The sequence below is a fragment of the Rattus norvegicus genome, chromosome 3 (genome assembly GCF_021556685.1).
Source record: "Rattus norvegicus strain SHRSP/BbbUtx chromosome 3, alternate assembly SHRSP_T2T, whole genome shotgun sequence".
Taxonomy (NCBI): Eukaryota; Metazoa; Chordata; class Mammalia; order Rodentia; family Muridae; genus Rattus; species Rattus norvegicus.
In genome coordinates this window covers 44073735-44087706 of record NC_141536.1, presented here as the reverse complement: position 1 = coordinate 44087706, position 13972 = coordinate 44073735, and the positions used below count along the sequence as shown (strand labels likewise).

At 42.9% G+C, this 13972-nt stretch overlaps 1 protein-coding gene across 1 annotated transcript in view; it reads left to right on the top strand.

Annotated features, from left to right (window-relative positions):
- Nucleotides 1-13643, top strand: part of Pla2r1 (phospholipase A2 receptor 1) — a 129910-nt gene extending 116267 nt beyond the window's left edge. The window contains 9 exon segments of the mRNA NM_001100837.1: nucleotides 547-677; nucleotides 1115-1262; nucleotides 4979-5217; nucleotides 5943-6111; nucleotides 7431-7571; nucleotides 8536-8652; nucleotides 9839-10015; nucleotides 12200-12232; nucleotides 12338-13643. Coding sequence (NP_001094307.1) covers nucleotides 547-677; nucleotides 1115-1262; nucleotides 4979-5217; nucleotides 5943-6111; nucleotides 7431-7571; nucleotides 8536-8652; nucleotides 9839-10015; nucleotides 12200-12232; nucleotides 12338-12555 — 1373 coding nt within the window. The 3' untranslated portion in view covers nucleotides 12556-13643.
- Nucleotides 13644-13972: the final 329 nt, after the last annotated feature.

Here is a 13972-nt window from a genome sequence, read left to right as displayed (position 1 = left end):
GGCACAGGAAATTTCAGTTTGAGCACCAGGGTTTCTGCCACGACATCTGTGAGAGTCAGTAGGCTGCCTAGAAACTGCTGCCCTTGGAGGTTTTAACTGGATGGCTGCACTGGTGAGACTACGGACTGAGTGTGTGTTCTAAAATGGCAGAAGTAGTTTCTCAGGAACATCTACAGTAGTTGCAGGACAAGCTTCTTAAAGATCATTTTGAGTTCACCTATACGTTTCAATTTGAAACTTAGGCAGTTATAGATTTCTGTTTAAATATGGTGCATTAATTCCCCTTTGTTTAAAACACAGTAAGTAAACACTGGAAATTGTTTGGCTAATGATCTGATGGACTCTCAGGTTATCCCACTAATATTGTCAATTTAAAGTGAAACCAAAGTGAAAGTCACACTGTTAAGGGAACAAAGTGCAAAATTCCTATAACTGAGACATAAGGACGTTTGCTGAAATTTAAATACCATCATTTCTGTGGATAGCATTTCATGACAACCCAATGACTTGTGTGGTGTTATGAGATAATGTATTTCTCTCCTCCAGCTTTCATTACTGTGAATCTTTTCGGCCAGACCACGAATGTATGGATAGGGTTACAAAGTGACAATCATGAGAATTGGGTAAATGGGAAGCCTGTGGTGTATTCTAACTGGTCTCCATCTGATGTAATAAATGTAAGTTTCAAATGTTATTGGGGGCAGGGTTTACTAGGATTGAACCCAGGGTCTTCTACACTTTAACCATTGCACTGTGATCTAAGGCCCTTAAGATTTATGGTTTTGACATCATTTTAATAAGAACATATCTGAGACTTATCAACTAAAACTTTCTTCCCATATTTTGAAGCTATCCATTTATACTAGTTCACTGGTTATATGTTAATTTTTAATAATGTAATAGAACAATTTCATGAGTATCATAAACACAATTACACTCATCATAGTGATTATTTATCTTGGAGGCTATGGGGAGACTCTGAGCTGGTTTATTAGATGTAAATATGAGAATAATGGTGCATTACTTTTTAAAATTATGCCCTAAATAAAGATTTTCAATGTGACAATAATGTTATTTGTTACCATATTTTTATAACATATGTATTTCTTCAAAGATCCCCAATTATAACACCACTGAAGTTCAAAAGCGTGCTCCACTCTGTGCCCTGATGTCAAGTAATCCTAATTTCCATTTTACTGGAAAATGGTATTTCGATGACTGTGGGAAAAAAGGCTATGGATTTGTGTGTGAAAAAATGCAAGGTAAGAGCTCACTGGGGCTTTATTGCTTTCATTTCCGACCTTTCTTCCATACCTGCTGTCTACCGGCTTTGCCACTAATAACATGAGTATATTTAAGTCTATTTAACCACATATCCCCCACTTCTTAAGACTATGCCCTTCAGCAGTGTTCTCAGGACTGCAGAAACCATCTGACAGATGACCATGTTCATACATTAACCCCAGGACCATAAAACAGCTTTCTTCCTGTGTCCCGGGACTCTGTACCATTTCCCCACATTCTGATGACATTAACATTAACACAAAGAAAAGCACATTCGTTTGCCTTATGGTTCTGCTCCAAAGGCAACCTGATATGATGTCTGTGGTATGGCCATCTTCCTGTCAGACTTCCAAGGTGGCACATTACGCAGAGAGAGACTGGTGTGAGCCGTTCTATTCCCTCTCTCCAGTCAAAGCCACCAAGATTCATCACGGGACCCTATGGACTTGTCACCCTCCAAAGACCCTCTGTCTGAACTTCACAGCCAGTTGATGTGTCTACCCACTTACTACTTCACAGTGAGGATTAAATTAAATTCTGCCATATAACACTTGGCAGACAACACTGCCACTAGACCTAAACATAGACTGCTGTGGCTATTTTTACAACTCACCCAGAATACTGCAAAAGAATAAGGAGCTATACTTAGCTTATACCTGTAACCCCTGCATTTGGAAGACTGAGACAAAAACAAAAACAAACAAACAAAAAAAACCCTCCAACAACAGCAATAAAAAACATCTTGTCTAGTTCAAGGATAGCCTGGGTTATATATAGTAAAACCCTGACTAAAAACAAGAGCAGCAAAATTCATAGAAATAAACAATTCACACTCACTTTTTCTAAGCTCCAACAATAGTGTTTGTGGCCAAATAGGATCTATAGTGTGTTTCTAGATCCGGCAGATAAACCTCCCTAGTGATTTCTGGAGTGTAATGCCAAAGCCATATGTGGTAGCCTCACCTCCCTGTAGCAAAATATCTGAAATAGTCAACTTATAAAGAGAGAAGGTTTATATTGGCATAGCAATTTTAAGGGCTCTGGCCCATGATTAAATAGACCCATTGCTTTGGGGCTGTAGCAGAACATCATGGAGGGGTCAGGGGGCAGAACAAAGCCACTCAGTTCATGACTGGAAGGCAGGAAGTATGGAAAGAGAAGAGTGTAAGCCCCCACGGCTCCCTTCAGTGTGGGCCCGTAGTGACCTAAGACCTTCTACTGGGCCTCACCTCTTAAATGTCCCATCGACTCAGTGGCACCACTCTGGGGACCACACTTCAGACACCCGGGCCTTTGGAAGACCTTTAAGATCCTAACTAAAGTGTCACACTGTCACAGAAATCCAGAGGGTTGAATGGGCAGTGTGACTATCCTTGAGTGACCTTGAATAGTAGGAAAGAAACCTCTTGCTTTCCATACCTGCTGTGTCTCCCTGCGCCTGGCACCGTGCTTTAGATTCATGTGCATTATGCCATAAAATCTTTAGAACCATTCCAGGAAACGGGTCAAAGTCTCCCCATTGTGTAGATAAGGAACTTCAATCTTAAAAGCAGAGTTTCAGTTAAATGTAGCGATTCTACTTCTGGGATGTTATAACCTCTTCTCAAATTTACCGACTTTCTTCGTCATTTGGAGACAAGCCCCATAGACACTCCTTTGGTGACACTGCAGGGGGAAGGGGGAGCAGGCCTGGTATCCTGTCACACAAACTCCCACTCCACCTCTGTAAGCAATCAAATGACTTATCCTCTGTGAGCCTTGATTTCAATTTCTATAAAGTGACATGAGAACTACTTTAGATTCTCATATATACATAAAACTTAGCATAGTTCCCCAGCATATGTTTAGCAAATGACAGTTTTTTTAAAAATTATTCCTGAGAAATATTAAACTTTAATTCTTGTTACAATGAATGTCCTACATTTTCCATGTAGATATATGCTTATATTGGGCTGAAGCCAAAAATTGCTGTGCTCCTGAAAGAATAAAGTCATTATCAGTTGAAAAAAATACAAATACCAGGGGAGGTTGCTCAGTGAGTGAAAGAACAAGCATGTGGACCTGAGTTCGAATCCCTAGGACCCATGTAAATCAGATACAAGGTGAAAGCCTCTGTAATCCCAGGATGAGGACAGAGACAGAAGGATCCCCTGGAACTCACAGACGAGCTAACCAGGCAGACACAGCAGAAAAGCAACACAACAGACCTCATCTCAAATGAAGAGTAGAATCTACATTCATGACTGTCCTCTGACCTCCACATGCATGACACGATACACACAGGCTTGTATTCACACACAAGTCTATGCACACACACATGCATGAGCACATACACAGGGGTAGGGTTGAGGGGGTGGGGTTGAGGGGGTGGGGTGTCAAGACTGGACAGTTGGAAACAATTCAATTTCCATAGATGTTTCTTCTCCAGCATAATGAGTTACAAGACCACATTACTCAAAATCAGGTGTGTTTTGTTTTGAAACTTGAGAGGATTAAGTGCATGGCGAGAAATCCCTACTGTAAAATCAACAGTGGGAAGAAACAAAAGCTTTCAGTTGTATTAATTGTACTAAATATCATTTCAAAAAAGCACTTTGGTATTACATGGATTTTGTATAACTAACCGTAAAGTGGGCACATAGGCCAGCAAACAGACTTTCAGGAAAGAGCACACTACAGATAAAGTACAGTCCATCACAAACTAGTTAACAGGTGGCTCCTTTTATCTGTGTGCCCAGATCTTACACATGTGCTTTCCAGAGCAAATAACAGTAACAAGGTGAAAGGCAAGTCCCCACCTTGCCATTTCATCATGGAGAACGGGACCAAAACAGACTATGGGTAAGAGGAACAACAGTTATTGAGTGGTCGATATGTCCCAGATGCAATAGAGCGTGTCCTTGTGGATATCACAATGATCACAATGAATTCTACAGACCCCTTTCTAAGGAAGATCTCATCAGTTCTTTTTTTTTTTTTTCCATCAGTTTTTATAGACCTGAAATTTGAGCTTTAGAAGGATTAGTTTTCTCCAGGTCTCTTAGCCAGGTAGGGTCAGGAATGGGTTAAGTCCAGGCCTTCAGCCATTTTCATCTTCCCACGCCCCTTAATAAACCCAAACCACTTAGTGATTTTAGTTTTCAGCCTAGTATGCTAGAGGGACAAAATTTATTCTAAATCAGTTACGGCAGAAAAGTTTAATTTTTTTTCCTGGTTTAGTTTTTCTAAACTCAGCCTGTTCTATAGCTATAACATAATACAGGACAAAAAAAAAAAAAAGACAAGTGCATATATATTAAAGAGAAAGTAGTCTAGACACATGCACATACATGAGGAGACAGGAGAGAGGGAGGGGGAAGAGGGAGGGAGCGCTACCTGGAAATAGCATGACTTCTTAAACCTCAAAGCTCCCAGCAATACACCTCCTCCAACAAGCCACACCTCCTAGTCCTCAAACAGTTCCAACTGAAGACCAAGCATTCAAACGCATAAGCCTACAGAGGTGACTGTCATTCAAACCACCACAGTGTTCCAGTTCCCTAACATCCCACACACTTCCGTGTTTTGAATTCCTCTCTTCTGGAAGAAAAATGTGGGTCAGTGTGGATCCTGGTGACAAAGATGCATGTTAAGTTTGAAATCCCCCTTTCCAGTCCGGATGCTACAAGTGATTTTGTTGGTGTTCTCGTTCCAGATACCCTTGAAAACCATGTAAACGTGTCTGATACCTATGCAGTCCCCAGCACATTAGAATACGGAAACAGGACTTATAAAATAATCCGTGCTAATATGACTTGGTACGCAGCAGGAAAGTCCTGCCGGATGCAGGGAGCAGAACTGGTCAGCATTCCAGACGTATTTCACCAGTCCTTCCTCACAGTTCTCCTCAGCAGGCTGGGGCACGCCCACTGGATTGGACTATCCACGCCAGATGTAGGTGTTCTAAGTCTCTCTAATCATCTTTGCAAACTTTCTATTTCCTTAGTGAGAGACAATCACTGAAATCAGCATGCAAAAGAAATTCCCAGACACAATAGCAACATTGTAACATTTCAATAATTGGTTTATACAAAAACTACTGGGCTTTGGTTGGTTGGTTGGTTAGTCGGTTTTGATTTTTTGGTGGTGGTGGTTGTTGCTATTGTTGTTTGAGAATGCCAAGGCTATAAAACAAGAGTATACATCTTTTTAGGATAAACATGTACTTGCATGGTTTCAAAGGACCCAAGGGTCCTTTGAAAATTCTCAAGCTTCCCTGAGCACTGACTTATTTATGCAGTGAAATACATCTCAAACTCAAGTACTATGTTTGGGTGATTTGTTAGATTTCCGGAATCTACATTTAAAAAATGATTGCTGCTTTCTGATCAGAAACTTTATTATTAATTAATTTGCTGCCCTTGAAATAGAACATGAAGAGTTCTGTTTGTGTGATTTTGATTTTTTGTTTTGGTTTGCTTTGTTTTCTGTTCACTTTTGCTTTTTAAAACAAGAGTATTACATACTTGGATTGCTGAAAAATAAACTCTGTTCCTTCCAAAACCTCTGTTTCTTCTGGAAAGAAGTGTAGAACTTGGAAGGAGTGGGTGTTCAGGTAGTACTGGGTGATCCCAGCCGCAGGCTTAGCAATGAAGTGTTGCTTCAAATCCCCTCTGCAGAATGGTCTGAATTTTGACTGGTCAGACGGCACCAAATCCCCTTTCACCTATTGGAAAGATGAGGAGTCAGCCTCTCTTGGTGACTGCGTTTTTGCCGACACCGATGGTCACTGGCATGGCACAGCCTGTGAGTCACATCTGCAAGGCGCCGTTTGTCGTGTACTCACTGGTAGGTGCAATTCTATTCAACTACAGGACTGTGTCCTGTGCTACTATTGAATGTGTGACTGTGCTTAGCAAAGATTATGAACGTGTAATAAAAAGTCTCAGCTCTCAGGAAGAGCTATAGTCTATCTGGTCCATCATATAAAGACAAATACCTTTCCTGTCAGGCATGTCTAGAACATGTGTTGAGAGAGGGATTATCAAGAAAAGAATGCATCATTCTTCTGATACTGCCCTCCCCACCACGGCCTGCGATGTCCTCAATCATTTCTTGTTGTGTTTTAAAAAGCATCCTATTTATTTGGGGGAAAGTCAGGATTCTTGAAGGGCATGACTGTATATGCAGACAGAACTTGCTGAATGGATGGGATTGATGGACAGCAGCATAGAGAAGCACTGGGAGGGGAGAAGCTTAGATAAAGACAGACAGGGAATCCACACAGCAAAGCCGTATGGCAGGTTAGGGTAAGAGAAAGATGGGAAGGTGCATAAGAAAGGCGAGCCGAAGCTTTCTGGAGAATCTGAACTGTGAGGGTTGATGTTTAAGACAAGGCTGGTAAAGCAACGAGTGCAGTGGTGGTAGCTGACACCATTCAGACATTTATATGCCCTACCCATCGCTTTACATAATACCCTATTTACATGAAGTTCAGCCCAGTGCCTTTACTGGAGATGAACCTTAATTGAGATCACTTAACGCATTCCCAAAACTCCATCTATCAACAGTGCCCTGACTAGAGGCTCCATCTTCTCCCTTGGACGCGTTTACCCCATTTCCCCCAGCTCTCTTCCTTGTTGCTCTCCTATGCTCTGAGAGCTTCCCCTCTCTGGTCTCCTTTTAAATCTCCCATTTTATAAAGTTGCATTCTTTACTTACATTCTGGATGCTACCACCTACAGCACATGTATGTAACTGATGCCTACAGGCAAGTATGTGCAAATAAGGGTTTCAGAAGTCAGTGACACGTAGCCCTGCACAGGACACATCTTATACATTTAGACATCCTTTTCCCAGCATCATTCAGCTGCCGCTTCCTCTACGCAGTGCATCTTCCTGATGTCCCAGCCTTAGGATAGCAGTTGACAGCCACCATCCAGGCAGCACTCAAAGTGACAAAGCACTCTTTGCCCACCCTCCATGTTAGGTCAAGAGTTTCCTAACAAATTCAAGAGCCCTAGTCTATAATCCAGTCTTTGGGGTATTCTGATGAAAAAATCTTAATGTACACATTGGTTCTGGCCTTCCATGGAATGGAAAATAAGGGTTATCTCAGTCTGCGAGCCCAGTTACCAGCCTGAAACCATACCGGTTTTTCTTCACAGAAACAAAGTCGTTTGAGCACCCAGTGCTGTGCTCAGAAACGTCAGTTCCCTGGATAAGATTTAAAGGTCATTGCTACAGTTTTTCTACAGTCCTGGACAGCAGAAGTTTTGAGGATGCTCGAGAATTCTGCAAAAGAGAAGGTAATTCTTCTGTGGGGCTGGAACCCTTTCCTGTACTCTTGAGAATTCAGTAAACAGTGCTTTCTCACACGCTGATGATCCAGTAGCCTTAGGGGCCATGAGAACCACCGGGAAACAAAAACACTGTCCCTTTTGCTTATTAAGAGGACAACTATTATAGGCAGTTCAAGTTCCAGTGCAGACTCTGAAAACCAGAGAGGGTGGCTCAGTGTACAGCTTTTCCACAAAATTCTTCCTTCTGACGCCACGTGCACTGTGAACTTTTAATGTTCTCTCACTATTTTAACTTTTAAGTGAAAGCTTGTACATTATTTTAATCGTAAACCATAAATCACACTAGGTGGGTGTGGTGACGTAGAGCCTTTAATCCTAGTGCTCAGGGAAAGATCATTATGAGTTTAAGGGCAAGGTCTACCTAGTGAGTTCTGAGCCAGCCATACATAGAGGGACATTGCTTTTCTGTTTTGTTTTTAGTCACCTTAAATTGTGTGTGTGTGTGTGTGTGTGTGTGTGTGTGTGTGTGTGTGTGTGTGTGTGTGTTTTGATACCTGGTGTCTTTCTCAACCACTATCCATTCTGTGTATTTGGGGCATGATCTCTCACTGCACCTGACCAGCAAGACCTACTGGGCCCTTCTGTCTCTGCCTCCCCTCCCCTTCTCTTTACCTGAGCCCTGAGGCGTCAGACTTGGGCCCTTGTATTTATGCATCAGACCCTTTGGTGCCCAAGCCATCTCCTCCTTGTCCACTCGATCACTCTGCAACCATAAAAATCAGGAGTTGAGTCCTGATCATCAGTAGGGCTCTTGACTAACATGGCAAGGCCCTGTGTTTCTAGCCCCAGTGCTAGGAAGGGAAAATGTGTACTGAGTAATGGAAGGGTTGTTTTTCAAAACCGGGGGGTTCACAAGTCAGGGCTCAGAAACAAGTTTGCCTTCCATTTACCTCGCTTATCTTGTTTACAGGATCCAATCTTTTGGCAATCAAGGATGAGGCTGAAAATTTATTTCTCCTGGAAGAGCTTCTTGCCCTTGGTTCTTCTGTCCAGATGGTTTGGTTGAATGCTCAACTTGACAATGACAGTGAGTGCTGCCGGTGCGGAGGAGGCGCAGATAAATACGCAGTCCTGAAGGCCTCTGGGAGCCACAGAACTCCTTTTGAACACATTTGCTGTGAAAATACAGTGTGAACCCTAAAGCCCCCTCCTAAACAAAACAGACAAGTTAGCCTTCATGCAGGCACTGACGATGCTAGCTAGCTCCCACTCTGTTCCCAGACTCAGTCCTGCAAAGGCAAGCCACACTGACCTGAAAACACCCCACTCTCTCTCAAGTGTTAGTCACAAAGCACGGCAGCATGGGGAGCTCTTCCAGTGAGCCACCCTGCTTTCTGAATCCTCATAGGTACCAATGTGGGTAATCGGGGGTTTTCTTCTCTTTGTGTAACTGATGTTATTGAGAAGTACTTGTCAAGAAAGTGATTCTACTTGGGGGAGAGGGTGTCACCGTGGTTACAGGACGGTAGGTGGAGTCCATCCTTGCAGGGAGTATTTTAATCCTGGACATTGTTTGAACTTCTGTCTGATGGCAATAGGCAAGAGCAAACTGACTTGTAGGTTGCTTCATTGTTAGTAAACTCTTTTCAGACAGCACACACCACACACACACACACACACACACACACACACACACACACACATACACACACAGACACACACACACCTTATTAACCATATATGGGCTGAACTTTCCCACTGGACCACGACTTTAGGAAATGAACCTTCTTGTTATGGTGTTGGTGTTAGGGTTTCAAGGGACTTTTCTATACATTAGTTTCGTTTACTATGCGATTTGTTTAAATTGGTTAAAAATGTGTAGGCTGTTTTAAAACACAAGCCAGGACACTAAGAAATAAGATAGTTATGTCTAAATTAGAGGTTGCACGGGAGGTAACTTAAATACATGCCTCCCCCTCCCACCAGACAAGATTTCTTTATGCAGCCCTGGCTGTCCTAGAAGTCACTCTGTAGACCAGGTTGGGCTCGAGCTCACAGAGCTCCACTTGCCTCTGCTTCCCAAATGCTGTGATTAAAGGTGTGCACCACCCCTGCCCTGCTGGATACATAACTTTTTTGATGATTTGTTCATGAATACACTTATGGAGTTAAATGTGTCTCCTTAAACTTGGAGGCTGCTTTAATGATTGACCTCGGCCTCAGATTGGTAATCACTCACTTGATTCATAGTAAGGCAGCGTTTTTCTCCACAGACAAAACCTTAAGGTGGTTTGACGGAGCAGCCACAGAGCAGTCAAACTGGGGCGTACGGAAGCCAGACATGGACCACCTCAAGCCCCATCCGTGTGTTGTCCTGAGGATCCCTGAAGGAGTATGGCAGTCTACCCCATGCGAAGACAAAACGGGATTCATTTGTAAAGTGGAAGCAGGTGTGTGTAAAGGGAGAAGGAATTTCCTCACGCTGACTCGTTCCTGGCTAATGCTGGCCCACCATGTCAGAGAGTTTTTCAGATAGATTCTGGCACAGTCATCTTGCTCTACATCACACAAGTCAGAACATGTCAGCTCCTCTAAGATGAAGGGGGGGGAAATCATTCATCACATAAATGAAATAAGACACACAGTTTACACCAAGAATAGCTGTGCTGTACTGTGCTGTGAGAAAGCTTTGGTCTTAGGGAATATCTTGTTTGTTTGGTGCATCTGTTATGGATAGGTAAGTGTAATTCTGCCCCGTGAGTAGATTATGCCAAGAAGGTCATATTTAACTCCATCCTGAACAGTACAGTTTATGGCAATGGAAATGAGTTTTAGAAAGCGAAACCAGAAAATTCTAGCCGCTTGCAAACAACAGCTGAGAGTTGTGAGCAAGCCCTCCGTGAGAACCATTGGTGTTTATGATAATCAGGCAGTTCCTAGATTCTTGTTTTGCAAGAAGGAAGGTTGGGGTGCCTCTGGGCTCCTGGATAAGGCGGCAGAGAAATGAGACTCTGGGTTCTGAAGGAGGAGGGGAGTTTAGAGCGCTGGGACAGAGTAGGAAAGGTATTTTAGCCCAAAGGCTCAGCACTGCTAAAAGCAGCCATGGAGAATGCGCTAGACTGGAGTACAATATTCGTGGTGGGAGTTAAGTTGACCAATGAGGCTGGATCCAGTGCACAGCTAAGGAGCCGAGATTCCCACAGAGAGATACACTCACTAGATGCAAAGGACAGCGTTGGTGATTTGAATGACATGACATGACTGAAAACACGGGGAGAGGCTGGAAGACTGAGTAGACCCTGGCAGGGAAAGAGAAAAAGCTGCCAGTGGAAGCTGGGATGCTGGAACCCCAAAGTGCGGCAACATTGTAGCAGACAAAAGGTAACCGCATGCTCACACTTTCACTACCACATAAGCATCAAGAGCAGATTGGAAACACCACACATCAGTGTCCAGTTTTATAGCACCCCAACTTTTCAAGGCCCTGGAGCAGTTAAAACATACTCATCCTATAGGTGAGAAAGTGCCTGTCCAAACAGGCTGCACTGAGGACCAGATTTCTTTTTCCTTTGTTTGTTTTGTTTTCAGTGTAGGTTTCTGGGGTAGATCTACTCGGTTGCGGGAACTCACTATAAAGTCTAGACTGACCTCAGACTCCCAGCAACCCTTCTTCTCCAACCTTACAGGTGCCTCTACAGCTCTGTGGCGCTCTCTCTGGATCCTTTCCTAGACCAAAAATTGCAGAGGTTAGCCCTTAGAGTAGTCTTCTTAAATGAGAAAAGCTCTTACAGTCAATAAGCCCTGAAACAGAGACTGTGTCACTTTGGAATGAAGAGTCCATACATTCATCTCCAGACTTCTGGGAATCATAGATGGGAAAGGTGCTAGCTTGTAACAATGTTACAACAGACAGGCAGGGCTTTTGTTGCTAGGCAAACTCTCCATCAAGTCCCAACAAAACGATGACTTCCTATTAGTGAGGACCATGTCTTGCCTATATTTCTGTTGTGATATGTGATAGTGCTGAGATTACATGGAAATTTGTTGGCTTTAGTAAATGAAAAGGAAGGAAGGAAGGAAGGAAGGAAGAAAGGAAGAGAGGGAGGGAGGGAAGGAGGGAAGAGAAAAAAACACGTGTGTTATGAACACCAATACTTATCAATGTAAATGGCTTATGGACTGGTAATATGTCTCAGCTGGTAAAAGCACTTGCTGCCAAGCCTGGATCCTGTTGTTATAAAATTATACTGTATGACATCCTACAGGATCCAAACCCTGGAACCCACATGGTAGAAAGAGAGAATCCCCATGTCATCTGACCTACACACACATAACATGAGGCATGCACCATGGCATAAGAGTTCTCCCCCTCCCCCTCACTCACACACACACACACACACACACACACACACACAGAGAGAGAGAGAGAGAGAGAGAGACAGACAGACAGACAGACAGACAGACAGACAATACATGAATGACTGAGCATCAGAGCTCCAATAAAACGTCATTCATAAAAACAGGCCACCAGACGTGATACGTGAGCAGTAGTTTGGTTCCTGCTTTGTTGGAACACTGACAGACTTTGCTGGATTTAAAGACGCTGGATTTACTTGTGTGTTGTTTTATTTCAGGCATCCCAGCTGTAACAGCACATCCAGAGAAAGGTAGGTTTCGAAGGGAAAGAACATTTAGACGTTTCTTAGAATTAGCAGGATAGATTGCAGGCATGTGACAGTGTCTGTTCTCCATCTTTCCTTGTCTTCCTCCAGGACTAAGCCACAGCATCATGCCTGTTGCAGCAGCACTGGCGTTGACAATAGTCCTGGGCATTCTCGTCCTTTGCCTCTGGATTTACAAGCAGAATGGCGGTGCCATCTTGCCGAGACTCACGGGGTCGAGGGGCCCTTACTACCCTATGTCCAGCTTCAGCATGGCACACTTAGAAGAGAACATCCTCATTTCTGATCTTGAGAAGAATAACCAATGACGAAGTTAGAGCTGCTCCAACTACGGAGAGCAAAGGAGGCCACGAAGGGCGTCCTGTCTGCATTTCCCCTGAACATCATGCCCTTATAATGTGAATTGCACCTCCGTTTTAATTAATCTTCAAGCACTGGCTTTGAATTTTAAGCAAATCAGATGAGATTGAATGTATTCATTTCCTTTAACTGTGGCCCATTCTGAAAAGGGGTGCTGGTTATTATTTTAAAAGACAAGAGCTATTAAATAGTGTTCCCAGACCAGACTGGTATGCATTCAGAATGTAAGTACACTCGATACATTGAAAGGGAAAGGGGAAGACTCTGGCTGCATAGGACAGGAGGGTGCTTCTGAAAAACCAGTGCTTATCTGATTCTAATTCAACTGTTTTTTAATACCGTGGTTTGGGGAAAATCCTAAATTTTAAACTTCCAGTTCTGGGCTCTCAACTAATACTTTGGATGACATTAAGTTTTATTAGTTCTCAAGCTAGATTAGATCTGGTTCTCAAGCTAAATGGGAGAAATACCACCTTCTCTTAGATATGAAGGTCTCAGTAGACAGGTGATCTCAGGAACAACCACATGATTTAAAAAGTGCCATAAACCCTCGCTTGTTAAGTTATTACCATGATTTAAAGGTAAGCTCAAAGAAATGCATTGAGATTTCAATAATTTGTTGAAAGTTCATGGACCTTATTGAAAACTAAAATCTAAAGTTATAAAATACTATATAGTAATCTTTTGTTATTGTTTGGTTTGTTTGTTTTGTTTTGTTTTGTTTTGTTTTGTTTGTAAGACCTGGCTTCTCTGTGTAAGCAGTCCTGACTGTCCTGGGACTCACTTTGTATACCAGGCTATCCTCAAACCCTCTGCCTCTGCCTCCCGAGTGCTGGGATGAAAGGTGTGTGCCACCATTGCCAGGCGATATATTATCTAACCAGGACTTACAGAATAGATGCGTCTCAAACTTAAAGAGAAAGCAATCGAAGATCTGTATTATGCTCCCATCAGAACCAAACTAAAGAGGATGTTGAAAAATACTAAATAAAATGACCCTGGAATAGAGGTTTAAAATGAACTACCAAATCTGACTATCTCTTTTTTATGTTGGACTAGTTGATGCCATTGGTTGATTGATAAGGATTAAAAGTATGACATTTGTGGCCAGGAGACAGTTCAGTTGGTAAAGTATCTGTTGCGCCCTCTTGAGGATCTGAGTTCAAATCCCCAGCACCCATATAAAAACTAGGCACACAGGTGCACATCTGTAACCCCAGCTCTGGGATGGATGTGGGACGAAATCAGGTGAACCCTTAAGGTCTTTCACTGGTCAGTCTTTTAGCTAACCAAGTTGATGAATTTCGGGCTCAGTGACAGACATTGCCAAAAACTAGTGTGGGAAGAGACACCTAATGTCAGCCT